The sequence below is a fragment of the Brachyhypopomus gauderio genome, chromosome 2 (assembly GCF_052324685.1).
Source record: "Brachyhypopomus gauderio isolate BG-103 chromosome 2, BGAUD_0.2, whole genome shotgun sequence".
NCBI lineage: Eukaryota > Metazoa > Chordata > Actinopteri > Gymnotiformes > Hypopomidae > Brachyhypopomus > Brachyhypopomus gauderio.
The window spans coordinates 45,493,137-45,508,967 of record NC_135212.1 but is presented as its reverse complement, the minus strand read 5'-3'; the positions used below and the strand labels follow the sequence as shown (position 1 = coordinate 45,508,967).

Here is a 15,831-nt window from a genome sequence, read left to right as displayed (position 1 = left end):
ACAGCAGATCGAAGTTATTCGCTCTCCTTATTTCCTCAATGTCCAAGTGATTCATATCTGTCAGCAAACTGTAACTGCATGTGTTTGTGCCTGCATTTATTTCTAATTGTCTGGGCAGTCAGAGATATGAAATCAATGAATTGTCTGACTTCCATACTGAGCTTTGGTTTGATAGCTGAGGGTTGATTGTGGGATGACCAAACAGCTGGTATCCTGAGCTCAAAGCTTCTCCATAGACACAGACATGCATAACATACACACACACACACACACACACACACACACACACACACACACACACACACACACACACACACACACACACACACAAATACTACATGTAAATGTACCACCTTGCAGACCTTTTTAATGCTGTCGTAGTGTTTTTGTTGATTATCTTGTTACTGCATTCTTTTGGTCTACAGCCTACATGTGAGTTTAAAATATACTGCATTGATTGTGACTATTTTATAAAGGGGTCTTGTGTTATAACCTCAAAAAGAATCATTATAAACGTTCGTTTGCGTTGAAATGTTCATTTAAAATTACATATAACACAATGTACAGACCAATTAATCGGCCCTCGTTCTCAGCTTCAAGTAGAACCTCCTCCGATAATGGCCGCCGCTTTATTGTTCTTATCGTTCATTGTGTTTCCAGCGCCATTTTGGGCTACATCGCAGCAAATGCGACCATAAGCGCCTAGCTCAGCAAGACTGAACGTTACACAAAGGACATTTTATTCGCAGTCCTATAATGTATAATAATAATAATAATAATAATAATAATAATAATAATAATAATAATAATAATAATAAAAATATCAAAAGGAACTTATATCCAAAGCTTATCATTAATGTATTTAAATGTTTTAAATACCGCAGAGTAAGGCAAGCTGCTGCATTACATGTGTTCGGAATGTATATATATATTTTGTATTTAAACGGTTGCAATTATACACTTATTATAATTATCTTAGAAGAAACAATGATTCTATTTTTTTCTATTTTACTTCTATTTTTCACATTTCTTTGTTTGAAACATTTATTTAAGCTAAATGTATTTGCAAACAAGCCTAGATTATTATTGTTATATGTGCTTCTGTATTATTAATTAGCGATATTGTTAACGGTGATATGGCATGTGCTACACAATCATACATATGAATATGCATTCTTTAGTTACTAAATAATACATTATTGCCTGACAAATGTGATTTTTTTTAATGACCCATAGAAATAACATCAAAACGTTTAATGCATTATATATGGACGCATTACGAGAAGACTCTAGAAACACATTCTAGAATTGCCTGTTTGATCATTACTTGCAGTTTGACCCCTGTAAATCACTGACACTTATTCCGGCTTATAAATGTTTTATTTTCAACTATGAAAATAATGTACAATAAATAATCTCAAATTTACTATTAAAGAATCTCAATAAATAAACTAGTTCTAAAATTCATCATCAGGGGCAATGCCCGTCTCCGGAGAATTTCTAAAAGCAGTTCATCTAACCTTATGTCTGATACATTTCCTGAGAATTCAACGATTGAGTTTCATTGAAAAAGTCCCCACACATTTATCTGCAAGTCAGCACGAACTTAAATCCAGATAAACAAAAGGCAATAAAATACCTGAAACTCGACAGGGGCAATCCCGGTGTGGATTCGCTAGAACAGAACATCGTAATACTGTCAAAGTAATTAATTATGTGTCCGCTACGGCTTCGTCTCACAACTATGTCTGAAAATAACCCAGGAGGTGTTTTGTCTTTTCTTTCAGGAATGTTGTAGTCGAAAGCATTCATAATACTGTGATGGGATGCACTTCGATTGTTCTTTATAATTTACAGTCAATCAAAACTGTAAATGTTGTAAATCTATGGTACAAAGAGTACTCGTAAACAAGTCAAAATCCTCTTCGGAGAAGTCTACGGGACTATCCAGTGAGCTCTGTAGACTTGGTGATAAAGCGTCCGAAATGTGTAGGCAGGAGTCTGTCGAAAAGAAATTCAGATCGGCAAGCGAAGAGGAATCCTGCGGCTCCGTGAACGAATGGTCCGGGCCAGCTGCCCGGCCCTGGCCCATTGTGGAAGGGTTATCTGGAGTGGGCGTTGGGTACGGGGGAGAGTGAACCGCTGTGTCAGGGACAGATGCCGAGTTCGCCTGGACTGCCTGACCTTCCTCGGGCGTGGGCTGCTTATTGTCAGCACTGTTCGTATAGCAGGCAGCCGAGGGGCACGTCTCACTCTCCGAAGCTGCTGCCGAACCTGAGCTGGAATCAGGACCAGACGACTCCAGCGCTTGGTTCGAGTATGGCGAAGAAGCGTCTGCACCTTCAAGTGGCTCGAAACCGCTAGATTCTCCCTCTTGTCCATCTCTGTGGTGTGTAGTCTGTCGTTTGTGCTTCATGCGCCTATTTTGAAACCACACTTTGACTTGTCGCTCAGTTAGATCCAAAAGTGCTGCGATTTCTACTCTCCTGGGTCGACAGAGGTATTTGTTGAAGTGGAACTCCTTTTCTAACTCAAGCAACTGCGTGTTGGTATAAGCAGTCCTCAGTCGCCGTGAACCGCCGCTATTGTCCAGCCCGCCTTGCACCTCTGTAAAATCATGAGAGAAATTACCTTGTTAACCATAAAAATGCCGAAAATTCGTCCATCAAATGCATTTTAAAAGTCTCAAAATGTATTGGGTAATGTTTTGTTTTTAGCGTACAGAAAACATTGCAGAAATCCGTTCCCAGTCAGTGGATCAGCGATGTATGTGCGTTATTCCAGCAAGCCCCCATATTTTGTTTTGTTGCACTGTATTCACATTACATGCTGACATCCAAAATGGCTACCCCAAGCCATGAGACATAGTTATGAATATATATCATTAAGACAGCGCTGACATCAAGTGCGATTAAATCGTTATTCTACAGCAAGATTTAGCCTCTGTATCAAAGCAACTACAACTTTATCAGTCTGAATACACATGCATTCGAATATGACTCCAAGAAATGGGGGAGGGGTGATTTTAGGCTATTTTACTCACATATTTATCATTGTTAATTGATGAAAATGGTAACATAATAATGTAGTTTGGGGGTGTTATTGATTTATCAGTTGATAAAATATTACTAAGCATTGAGCACAATGTTGAATTTAGATAATTAATATTAAGCAGAAGCTGAACATTGTTCAAGCAAGTAAACATGAGTCTATGCTGCCTGTAGGTGTAGCATGTACACTGAACAATGGTTCAGACAGAGACAGCTTTACGTTCAAACGTTTACGTTCAAATATGCAATAATAATAATAATAATAATGCAAAAATGTAAACATCACGAATAGCATTCCATAATTTTTTTTTCTGCATAGGTCAGAATGGACGTCAAGCGAAGCGTTTCGTAAACCATTAGTTACATTACCACGAAACAGCTTTTGTCTTCAAACAGCGAGTATCCAAAACATGAAAACCAAAGAAATGCAGCCATAATAGTGGCACCGACTCACTGACCTGTCGGGGACTCGAGACCCGCGGTGGCGTATCCAGAGGACGCCGGGGAGGGAGAGGCAGCTGCGGTAGCTGCCGTGGCAGCTCCCGGCTTCGGGCACTTCTTCGACGATTTCTTTTCTTTCATCCATGGGAACTCGTGAGCCAGGGGCCCGCCGCCCGTCAGTGGAGCCGGGCCCTGTTGCTGGTGCTGCTGCTGCGTTGGCGGTGGTGCTTGCGTCCGGAGCTGGAGGCCATTGGAGGCGGTTCGCTTTTGGCTCCTCGGTCGCGCCTGGTTGCCTGTGCAAGGGCTCAGGCTGGGGATGGTGTGCTCGAAAGGAGGTGGAATTACTGTCGAGTCCTTGATTGATGAAGTTTGAAATGACTCCAGGACAGCGGGGAAAGACGTCAGGCACTCAGCAAGGGAAGGCTGGCTGTTGATGAATCCGATCTCCCTCTCAAATTCAAAATTCATCGCTTCGCCTAGGCAAGAAGGGCGGTTAGCGACACCAAAATGCGCAAAAATAACATCCAAATGGCGCGGTTTTATTTTGCGCTCCCACTATGGCTGCATTTGCGGGCTTTAATAATTGTGTATATTGGTGATATTACTAGCGTATGGGGACCAGGGTCTACTAAACTGAAGACTATGGGCGAAATTGCAGCCAATTCCTGATCACATGACTACTGTCAGCCAATGGAAATGCGGGGCCTTGTGGCAAAAGAAAGCATAATTTTTCTGAATTGATCAAATATTCACGAGGATCATATAATTCTGGTGTTAGCAGAGGGCTTGTATATTAAAAAAAATTAAAAAGTGCTCGGTTGCCAGGTGCTTGACCAGTGTCTTTCCGTGTGGGTGGTTAAGTAAGCCCTTGTTTAGACAATGGCCATCCGAATACAGAGCTCCTGGTGATGTAATCCTCAGGCCTTAAGTGACTGTTAAAAGCACATCCACAATATGGTCTTACTGCGTATTTTAGCGAGGGTCATTAATCTTAAAAGTTTTGACAAGAGTAACAGACAAGAAAGGTAGCTATATATGGCCTATATATAAATTTTCCCATGTATTGTCTAAATAAATAGAGATAGGGGAGATTTTAAGATTGGTAAGTTCTATCTTTCGGACTGGGGAGCTCATCACACGCAGACCGCGAATGATGTTTGCATATATAGTTTCTATTAATTTAATCTTCTGTGTGACACCTGAAAATTGGGGACCTGCGTGTGCGTAAGTTTGCGGCTAAATTTTGTCTATAATAAATTTTATGAAAAACGCATGCATATATTTTGGTGTTGTGCTGATACCGAGAGTGGTATTATAATTTTCTAGCTGGATGTAATATGCAGCTTCTCGGATTGTCTATTTGAATTGGCAGTTGGTCCATGTAGCATAGTTTTACAGCATAGATTACCGAAAGTTCACTGAGAGGTCGCTTTTAAAATCTCTCTTCCTTTTGTTTTTGTTTGAAATAGATTTGAAACGCGTTTATTTTGCAGAGTAGAAGAAGAAATAAATAATGCACGTTTACATTGTGACATAGAGAACAGCAATGTTTTTAAGAAAAAAATGTCCTGATATATGGGGTAGATATTTTTAGAATCCAAGTAGTAAAGTAGCCGCGATGATCAATCTTTTCGCCGGCAAAGCGCTTGACAGGAACCACCCTCAAGAATTCGCCTCTTCCCTCTACGATCACAACAAAGAAAGCCCTTTATTCCCACTTGGTCTTGAGTATTCTTTCTCTAAATTAGTCTTTTTCACGCAAAGATTTATTTGTTTCCGATTTAATATGCCGCATAGAATTATCCAGGAAGATAGTCCGACAATGCAAATAGATACTTGGATATCCAAGCAAAACATCTCTCGATGTTCTTGCTTTAGTTTCGCCATTATCTACGATGGAAGAAGCAGGCGAAAGCATAAAATGTGTGTGGGTGTTTAGCTATTAAATGGGTATACAAAGAACGCTATGGGCAGTGGACACTCAAATAAGAGGACCTCAATTCAAGAGGCCCACAACCAAAATGGAGTTTACTGCAGGTTACCGGGACACGGATGTATCTTTACAAATTTAATTTAACCAAGAAAGGGACGCTGTGTTACGAACATTATTATATCAAGATTTACTACAAAGGGATTTTTTCAATCTCGCCGGACAGTATTTTTAAAGGTTACCAATTTATCTTGCCAGCGTAAATATCTGTCTATCTATCTATCTATCTATCTATCTATCTATCTATCTATCTATCTATCTATCTATCTATCTATCTATCTATCTATCTATCTATCTATCTATCTGGTTTATTTTAGAAGGAAAGTCGGTTTGTTCGTCTGCATTTTGTACACACTGTTAGGCAAAACCGATGAATAATATGTTTACTCATCTGCCATGAATATTTGTTTCATGTGTAGATTGTCAGTGGTTTTGTTTTTGTTTTCTAGCCTACCGTTAGAAATGTTTCAGTTTATTTGTATTATTTATATTCCCTTTAATTGCGAGTTTTAATTAAGTTATCTTGAAGGCATTCGAAAATATTTACTTTGACTTACTCTGCCTTTTCTTTGCTACAGAAAATTATTGCAGTATAAGCTGTCACGGCAGGCGATAGATGTATATAAACAACAATTATTTTGGTGCACATTTTTGTTCTTAAAGTGCATGAGTGATTGTGTGTCAGGGTTGGTGAATATAAAATGATCTTCCTGTTGAGCACTACAATGCAATTGTAATTGTTATCATGGAGATAAAAGGTTGTATTTTACTCAAAAGAGTGATATTTAATACAAGTTTTGTCTGATTCAGTGTTAAGGCAAATCAAAATTCAATAAAAAATAGCAATTATGAATCATGTTTTTAATCCAACTGGTTTTTAGAACTTCTGGCGTCTTAAAGTAGACTACTTTAACTTTACTTTATAATTAACCTCAAATTCAAATTCAGAGACAGACCGAGAGTAAGAACTCGGTTGACCTCGTCTCACGTGACCACTGCGTTGCAAGCCCGGCCTCGAGGGCTCTTTGAAAAACCATGAGGACAGACATACCACGTGTGTGTGTGTGTGTGTGTGTGTGTGTGTGTGTGTGTGTGTGTGTGTGTGAGAGAGAGTCAGAGAAAAAGAGAAAGAGAGAGAGAGGGGGTACAAGAGCAAAAGCAGAAGAAATGCAGTAGAGTAAAATACTAAGTATATGCAAGACTAGAATGGAAATGAATAACATAACATTTTATTAAAGAATTGTTCAACAGACAACTCTTATTAACAAGAAAATCAAAGAAGCTACAAAGAACAACTGATATTTAAAAAAAAGTTTCGCTATACTGTCTAATTTCCAACTATAAACGAACGGTCTGATTCCGTTCACTCGCCCCCTGTACAGGTCGAATCATTGTTTATGTACAAGGGTAACATAAACCTACATATCTCTAAAATACAATAACTAAAATTAGTTACAATGACAAGAACACAATGTCGTCTTTTTATAACAGGTAAATACTAAAAAAGTACACTTTCTCGATATAAATACATGGGGGATAAATAATACAAAAAGAAAGTATTTAAACTGGCTATAACAAATAAATATATATTTATGAATGTTCATTTGAACACACATACCGAAAGACACTGATTGAAGGCCTTTCACTTCAAAATAAGATTTACTTTTTCCTTACCCATCAAAATGTAAACTCTAAGTGCAACAATGATGCCCAGACCAGAAAGCATTAGGCGTAAACCGAAACGTCTACACCACTGCCTGGTATCCTGGACATGCATTTTGTTCAATTATACCCTGTTTCCACGCGTTAAGTCAAGACATGAGAAAATGGGCCATTCGCATTAGTTTGGGCTAATGTAAGCAAACCCATAGTAGAGAGAGAGATAGAGAGAGAGGGGGGAGAGGGAGAGAGAGGGAGAGAGAGAGAGAGAGAGAGGAGGGGGATCCCATTCTCTCTCTCTCTCTGGAGCAAAGAAGTTGTGGGAGGGTGAGGGAGGGACACAACATGTGGGGGGGGGGGGGGGGGGGGGGGATGACCACGTATTGACTAAATGATCAAATCTTCTATTCTTTACCCTGTATCAATATTATAACAATCATCTAATTTTAGTCAGTTAATGGGAGTAAGCCGCAGGTAGTGTAGTTTGAAAACAGACCTAAACTCATCAAAGAGTGTAAAGATCTACCTTATGTTACCAAAGACAGTGCTCATGTATGTTACGGGTGATGTGTTTTTTGTTTTTTTTTTTTGGGGGAGGGAGGGGGTAATTTTCTAAATTCAAACAAATGACAGCTTGGTGAGTCATTTAAAAGAGGTATGTGGAAGAAGGGAAGTGAACGAAAATAATCCAGTGGTTTCCTAACGTCGGTTTCAGGAGTTCACTACACCTCCATTCTCAAGCAGCTCCACATGAGGATGTGGTGGTATGCTGAGAAAGTCTATGAACGGTAACGAGGATGTAAACAAGTCACACGGGGTCTTACGATAAAACCTATTCCTTGGCATTCACTAGCCACGTTCACCCAGTATTTATGAGTTTTGTCCTTAAAGGGATCTTAGGGCTCTGGATACTGAACTGATTGAAAGACTTCCAATAAACGAATGTGCTCACAGGCGAATGGAAGGACAACATCGACAACAACTCTAGTTCTACACACGACAAGAAACCACTGGATCATCTTTCCAACCCCATTGCATCGTCCCATGGGTTTGTGTTTGTGTTCGTTTCGTCTTTTGTTCCGTTTTGTCCAAACCTGCTACAGATGAGTCAACTTGGGTGCTTCTTGGATTCTACCCTGAGAAGGATGGTGCGCAGACAGATCCGTGTATGTCGGATGTGTGTCGCACGGTCCGTGGTGTTGGTTAGCCGACATCTGCGCGGCATTGTTATAGTCCATGTTGGCAGACTGGTGGTGTGGAAGGTGATTGAGGCCGTACATAGATGGCCCAGTAGCGGGCATGGCATCCACGTAGTTGCCTCCCACATACACGGGGCTGCCTTGCATGTTAGGCGTCCCGTAGCTACCACTGTTACCCTGCAACCCGTGTGGATCGTACTCTGGTGCTGTGTTACCATACTTCTGTTGCGAGGGGCAACCTTTCATGGTATTCTGATAGGCTGTTGACATGGCGTACGCGTTTTGATGAGGCTTGTTGAACGACGGCGGAGACGGCGCGTCATAGCTGCCCATTGAATGCATGGAGTTCATAAAACCGGCGGAGGACTGCATCGGAAGGGGCGGGCTTCCGGTTGGGGACGGCCCTCCTGAGGAAGAACCCATACCTTTCGACTTCTGGTCCTTCTTGTACTTCATGCGACGGTTCTGAAACCAGATCTTGATCTGCCTTTCGCTAAGGTTGAGGAGATTAGCCATCTCTACACGCCGAGGCCGGCACAGGTACCGATTGAAATGGAACTCTTTTTCCAGCTCCACGAGCTGCGCGCTGGTGTACGCGGTGCGCGCTCTCTTGGAGGCCGCGGAGCCCGGAGGGCTTTTCTCGCCGCCACTGCTCTCCGCTGGGGTGGGAATGAAATAAAACATAATTACTACATGCGGCAATTGAATGCATCGTTCCCCTTAATAAAGCCGGCCGCGAAAAACTTACCCCCTGATATTGGTTGTCAACACTTCATAACTGGCATTTATTAAGAGATGCGCGCCCTAACATTGACCGGGTATATGTAAATTGCATTATGACCAAAGCCCACGGCCAAGATCATACTGTGCAGTACACTGGAGCATATTTGATATCCACACGCTGGTGTCTTTGAACGGAATATAAAGATTTTAAAAATCTATGCACTTTCCTCTTTAATCTGTAATGGCTCTAACATATATATCTGAATATACTTCTGTATTTTTCTGACTATTTGAATATTTAAATCTAAATCAAATAATTGAATCTAAAAATAATTGTTGCTATTTCAACACTCCTCCCCCCCCCCCCCCTAAGAAAAAAATTTATAGAATCATTTAAACTAAAAATAAATAAAGGGATGTATTACTTTTAATTCTACTTTAAACCTATATGCAAGCTAACATCTGTCCCAGGAAAACAGGAGCAGGTGGGGCTGGGGAGTGAGCGGGTGGTTATTAGGGGACGGGGAGGGGTTGGCACACACACCATTAGCTGAGCTTGCGCTGGGGGAGCTGTTTTTTTGCTTGGTGTTCTGACGCGACTCTTTCATCCAGGGGAAGATCTGCTTGGCGATGGTGGGGTTCGGGGCGATCGTGGATGACTTGGACGAGGATTTGGTCGTACCTCCGGTACCTGTCCCTCCGCTGCCGCCCCCCCCTGGTTGCTGGGCCGCACTAGACCCGGTTGGGTTGACTGGGTTTTGAGGAGGGGAGACTTGGGAAGGTGGGTGGTGTTCAGAAGGCAGACTGGGTCGCATACAGCTGCCGTTGAGCTCTTTTGTTTTGGCATGCTGTGGCTGGGCGGGCGTGCTGGACCCCAGCGCCTGCAAGGAGCAGGCGGACCTCTGGTACTCGCTCTCCAGGTGTGCCGAGCTCTGGAAGGCCGCTGGCTGAGCCTCATAGCCGAAGCCATTGGCCCCCTGATACGAATAACCTCCGAATAGCGTTGAGTTGTCGTAGTAGGTCGTTTTCTGCATTTCCAAAAGTCGCGTTACTGGCTACCAGGGTCCTGACGACCTTCTGGAAGAACATTGGCACCAGATGTCACGTGACGGTCTTTTTCCAACGGCCTCTTGGAAGCTGACCTGAAAGGTTATAAGAGGCACATAATAAGAGGGCCGCGAGGTAAATCCATCTTACTGCGCTGAAAGGCGCCATGACATGAATAGCACATTCCCACAACGCGGCTTGCAGATGCTATGTCAGGGAACGCTGGACTGCGATCTCTCTCTCTCTCTCTGTCTCTCTCTCTCTCTCACATTCTCTCTCTCTCTCTCTCACACTCATTCTCTCTTTCTTACTCTCTCTGGCTCTCCCTCTGCCTATATGCACACATATGTTTGAACAACGCCACGGCTCACATGTTAAGAGCTTTTGGGTGAAACCAGAGTCTTAATTTTCAGAGTCTGAAAACAAGTCTGAAGTATTGAGAACACCTGTGTTTCTATATATTTTTTCTTTCATATTTTTGTATCCACATTCTTTAATATTTTAATTTTGCATTTAATTTTTTTTCTAATAAAAGTCTCATGTTCTTGCTGCTGTTTTTGTCGTTCCTCCTTAAATGAGTTACTAACCAATGCATAAAGAATATTCAGATGATAGTGTGTGTGTGTGTGTGTGTGTGTGTGTGTGTGTGTGTGTGTGTGTGTGTGTGTGTGTGTGTGTGTGTGTGTGTGTGTGTGGTGCTTCTAACACAATATATATTTTCTGTCACCCTAGGCCTTAGCTTTTTTGTTGTTTATTTAATAATGATCAGAAGAAAAAAGATAAAAATAATAATTATAAAGTAAATGACACCCAACACAGAATTGTTTTCTTATTCCTAAGGAAGCATCATAGACTACAAAAGCATTATGAGCCCAGACAAATCAATAAATATGCCTTGCACACAGAGGCCATCTCTAGAAGGCTTTCTCTTGTTACACACAAATGTATTTGGTCAACACTAAAAACCTGAAAAACCGGCATTGTGTTCCCAGACCAGCGTGGTGAACTTAGTTGGGGACTCTATGACTCTATGTGCCGTGGAAAGAGGTCTCCGGAAGCCCTGGCTGGGTATGATTCATGATGTTCGCTGAACCGAAATAGACAAATCTAATCCCGGAAAGAGCACAAGACCTCTTCTCCCGGTGCTAGGGTGGTTGAAAGGACAGAGCGAGGGTAATCACTCAAACACTTACAGGCACCTGGCATTAATTTACAGTTAGTAAAGAGAGAATTATAAAAAATATGAAAATTTGTTGCAACAGCATTGTCCAGAAATTTACGTAGAATTTAGTATTTGCCAGCTGACAGAATAACAGCAAGTTCATTAAAACATTGTCAGTCAAATTAAAACTGAAAAATATTCAACATAATTTTACATGTATAATTTTATTAAAGCTTTATTTGCAACGTTTGGAAATGATTGCAAATATAATTGCTGCAACATATTTTTTAATAACCCGAACTATGCTTTGTTTACCATAAATAAATACTGCTTGTATAAGGCCTATAAGGTGCATAGATCAACTGTATCCCACAGTTTATAAACAATGAAAACATAAGTCTTATGCATGCTGTCAAATTTTATTTAAAAAATCCAGTACAGTGGATTTTTATTAAATCCTCGTAGAAGCATTGCTAATAAATATTTAAATCGAATCCATAACGAAACGCCTCAGTCATGTACCCAACGTGCAAGGCAAAATAAATATGATATTTATTTATGTACTCATTTCATTTATATATTTATCATTTGTCATTAATAACAGCTATTGACTGTCTTAGCGACGTATTCATTAAAAAAGCTAACGAATAGCGTCTTAAAAACGAAAAGCTTGAAAACACCCATTTGTGTCTAGTAGTGGAACGAATTTTACCAGCCACAGAAAACAATTATTTCGCGTTGTGAAAATGCTATGCACAAAATCGGTGGACAACTGCATGTGTCTGTTTATATAACCGAAAACCTGAGCTACAGCTTTTGGACATCAACTCTCAACACGTCACAAATGTAGCTCATTTATCTTCGAAGAGGACGGACGGAATCCTAATCATTTACTCCAAGGAATTGTTCAGGGGAAGGGGGAGGGGAAGAGAGAAAAAACAAGAAGCATTATAGATATCAAATCATATCGCGGTTCCATTAAATGGAACACGTAATGTCCTGGCCCTCTTGTTACGGTAACACAATAACCAACTTTTCTGTAGATTCAACCTTAACACAATTATAGAGTCGAGAGTGGACGTGGTTGGGGGAAAGAGACCAACCCGTGAAACGTCAACAAAACAACAAGGGGGTGAACATTGCTCGGGCGCCCCTTAGCTATCGGACACGGGGGTACAGAAATAGGCTAATTTCAAAAGGGGGTTTCAAAATGAACACTTAAAAATAAGCAACATTTCTTATTTTATTTATATCTGCGCTTACTGGACTGCTAGCCTTAATATTACTTAAGACGGCTCGCGCTGCATGTAGCTAAGGAGGCCCAGGACACTGTATTTCTATATTAAACAAAATAGCACCGGGGTGCCAATTATTTGTGGAAATCTCGAATCTGTGAATATTTCGGTATGTTGCACACCTAGATCATTTAATCGCTCATTAAATATCATTATTTTATTGCGCTTAAGTTAATATAGCCTTTTGCATTAAGGCAATAGGACAATATAGCCTACAACCCACTGAACTGGTTTTCTCTGATACTGAACAAAAATATGAGATTGGCTAAATGAATTCGTTAAGCTATGGAACATTTTGGAGGGGGAAAAGAAGACTCCTGCGTGGAAGGAAGCTTAAAGCCTTGTGAACTCTTCTTGAACCGCGTTTGGAGTCATACGGTCATAAATCACTAGAACACACATGCCGCCATTCACAAACTGATAGCCTATTTCAAACCAGCTTACCTTAGCCTCTGACGAGCGACGTCCGAGCACGCATCATATTTTTCACATTCGGCCACTGTGCAATCAATAAAAAAGCCCAAAGCTCGTTCCCGTCTCGATATTTCAGCCAGCCAGCGAGTGTCAAACGCCGGGTGTCTCGAGCACGGCTGCCCCGCGCCACAGTGCGGGCGCTCCTGGACGGATCCCCTCGGCTCACGAAAGGGGGCAGACGGTCTAGCATGAAAGATCTGAGGTATGCGAGGGGGACTGCGAATGGACAGGCGGCGCTGCTCCTGGCCGCCCTGTCGACTGGTACGCCCTGCTCGCTGATAACAATGGCCTCAGATTTAGCTTCCTTCCTCCTCGCTTCTCTCGCTCACGGCGCGAACCTGCACATCATAATCCGAACAGGGCTCCAGACTCGCCGTCGTCACATTTCCTCGTTGCACGTCGGGCCCCAGCGTTCGCTCGCGTTATTTTCACCCCTTTTGCTCTTCTTTTGGCGGGTTATTGTATTGTCAACACGGGCCTTTCCAGCAATTTGGAAATAACGGAGCTGGCGTTGGATGTGCCAGGCGCGAGCGTTAATCCCCATCAAACAGCGTCACCAGTGAAAAATTATGCTAATTGCAAGAGCGCAGCACAGGATAAGGGCCTACAAGCGGAGATCCATGCAGTTTTTTTTCAGCCCACTTTTTCACTAGTTTATGTAGAAGGCATTACTAATGCTAGTGAGAAATGAAGGAAAGGCATCTGTTTCTCTCACTTATTCCACCGAAGCATGTTAAAATATAGAAGGAAGTGCGTCCTCGGTCCTGGCTTTCTGTTAGCTCCTGGCAGAAACAGCATTCTGTCTGTATTGTTAATGTTGCATTATATCTCTGTCAACACACCCAACTAGTATAACTTATGCGCAAAACACGAAAACAGGTGGGGAGGGGGCAGAGAACCAGAGAACAGACAACAGGCGGACTGACAGCAAGGGAGGGGTGTGAAAACAAAGCACCAAACAGAAAAAAGCAAAGATAATTTTTGATATTTAACCGCTCCGAGTAGTCGTGGTCACACAAGTGTAACTTGGCTAACGAGCACACATTAAAGATACACGAGAGGGTTTCCCCGGGTGGAGGTTTTTTTCTTCCTCTGTACGCTAAGTGGGACTTTGACACAAGGCGGATTTAAAAAAGTAAATCAATAAAGGAAAATAACAAGAAAGCAAAAAATAAATAAAAATACGAGAAGGAAACGAAGAAGAAACCCTACGCGAAAGCAAAATGGAAACGAAAACATGAAGGTGTTTTATAAATATTACTTTCTCTCTTCACCACTACTCGTCATCTTTCTCTCTCTCCCTCTCTTTCTAAACTCCCCTCTCTCTGACTCTCTCTTTCTCTGACTCTCTCTCTCTCTCTCTCTCTCTTTCTCTCTAACTCTCTCTTTCCCTCTCCATATTTTTAATATTCAGGACACTGCCTTCGTCGTTTATGGCTACGTAAGATTTATGACTTCTGCCACACACAAGGCAGATGTAAACACGCAACTTTAAAAAGACACGAGTAGCTACTTGAATAGAGATCATCACCAACGTTGTGGGAGGAAAGCAGGATGCAAAAATGTAGATGTCTGCAGCTTTTTTCCTAAACAGCATTGTTCCTCGTTTTGCAACTACTGCTTAAAGGATGAGGCAGGGAACCACTTAAAAGATTACTAATTAACTAACACGCGGGATGAAGAAAGGAGCTAAAGGAAAACCCCTCTTTTATTTTGTTTTTCCAACCATCCTATAGGCCTGCCTTTTAGCATATAGGCCTACAGCAGTCATCTTTAAGAAACGTACTTACTGAGAGAGCTCTTCGCACTCCGGATTATTGAACTTTGTATACGGAGGACGAGTAACTACAGTCCATTTTTAAGTTTTCAACGGCTGAAAAGGTCAAGACGTTCTACCTGACATTTGAGATATTTAGTGATCTTTTCTTACCAACGATGGAATAACAGAACTATTCCTGGAACACCACTGAACTATTGCGTTGGCCATAGGCCTAAAATGATATCCGAGAATCGATGAAAACAGTAAAGTCTTCGTCACTGAACCTAACGATTTTCTTTATGTATTTTTTTTTCTAGTTTTTTAAGTTCTAAATGCCATACTTCCGGATACCTTTAGCATGAATTATGCAACTTCAAATAGAACATCATCTCTTTTAAATACCTTTATATAAAATATTGTGTTAAAGGATTTTTTGTTTGTAATCAACATAATGATAGCAGTGAAAAAATAATCTCGATTTACTGTTTTTCTCATTTGCCTTGTCATTGTAACACTTCAACAGCCACCAGCCTCCCAATGGCAAAATAATTACTGGTCTGTTGTTGTTATTGTTGCTCTTGTTTGTGTGTTTACTTACACGTAAGAAAACAGATTGTGTGTGTTATTACACTGTGGAGCAAACTGTATTGGGCTTGATTATTGACCTTTTGCCACGCGATTATTCGTCATTTGATTCCTCGAGCTTACGCAGAAGACCTAGTGCCAACATTCCATTATGTTCGAACGTCATAATGTACTCTTCTGTCAATGCTTTGTTCTTAGTGTCGTTAGAATGCCGTGATTGTTGAAATTTACAACATTCAAATAACGCATTACTAAAATAAATATCCTTTGACATATAATGTACAATTAGCCATCGCTACAATGCCAAGGACATACACACAAAAGATTAACAATGACGGATCGTCCTATACACACTATGAGGACTTGTTATCAATTGTATAATAATGTCTTAAGGTTTTATAAATGTTCACTATTTATTGCCAGCAGGTATATTCTATGTTTGATAAA

General features: G+C 41.1%; 2 protein-coding genes across 13 annotated transcripts in view; both read right to left on the bottom strand.

The window, feature by feature from the left end:
* Nucleotides 1–1,325: 1,325 nt before the first annotated feature.
* On the bottom strand, nt 1,326–3,982 carry hoxb2a (homeobox B2a). The gene is made up of 2 exons (XM_076996912.1): nt 3,509–3,982; nt 1,326–2,607 (listed from the first exon to the last, which is right to left on the bottom strand). Exons 1-2 carry the CDS (start codon nt 3,957–3,959, stop codon nt 1,862–1,864), a joined length of 1,197 nt encoding a protein of 398 aa, XP_076853027.1. The 5' UTR covers nt 3,960–3,982; the 3' UTR covers nt 1,326–1,861.
* A 2,708-nt stretch (nt 3,983–6,690) lies between these two features.
* hoxb3a (homeobox B3a) overlaps nt 6,691–15,831 on the bottom strand; it is a 52,991-nt gene continuing 43,850 nt past the window's right edge. For 11 of the 12 annotated variants that reach the window (XM_076996900.1, XM_076996908.1, XM_076996907.1 and 8 more), the window contains exons 3-4: nt 9,607–10,204; nt 6,691–8,998 (exon numbers count right to left, since the gene is read on the bottom strand). In XM_076996900.1, coding sequence (XP_076853015.1) covers nt 8,238–8,998; nt 9,607–10,096 — 1,251 coding nt within the window. In that variant the 5' untranslated portion in view covers nt 10,097–10,204 and the 3' untranslated portion in view covers nt 6,691–8,237. Of the gene's footprint in view, nt 8,999–9,606; nt 10,205–13,010; nt 15,767–15,831 lie in introns of those variants that run through there. The other variant, XM_076996910.1, reaches the window with a different exon arrangement.

Excerpts from the sequence above, each read along its gene's own strand:
- hoxb2a (XM_076996912.1), bottom strand. The coding sequence starts at position 3,959 with ATGAATTTTGAATTTGAGAGGGAGATCGGATTCATCAACAGCCAGCCT. Across the intron at positions 2,608-3,508 it reads GGGTCTCGAGTCCCCGACAG|AGGTGCAAGGCGGGCTGGAC; the intron begins GTCAGTGAGTCG and ends ATGATTTTACAG.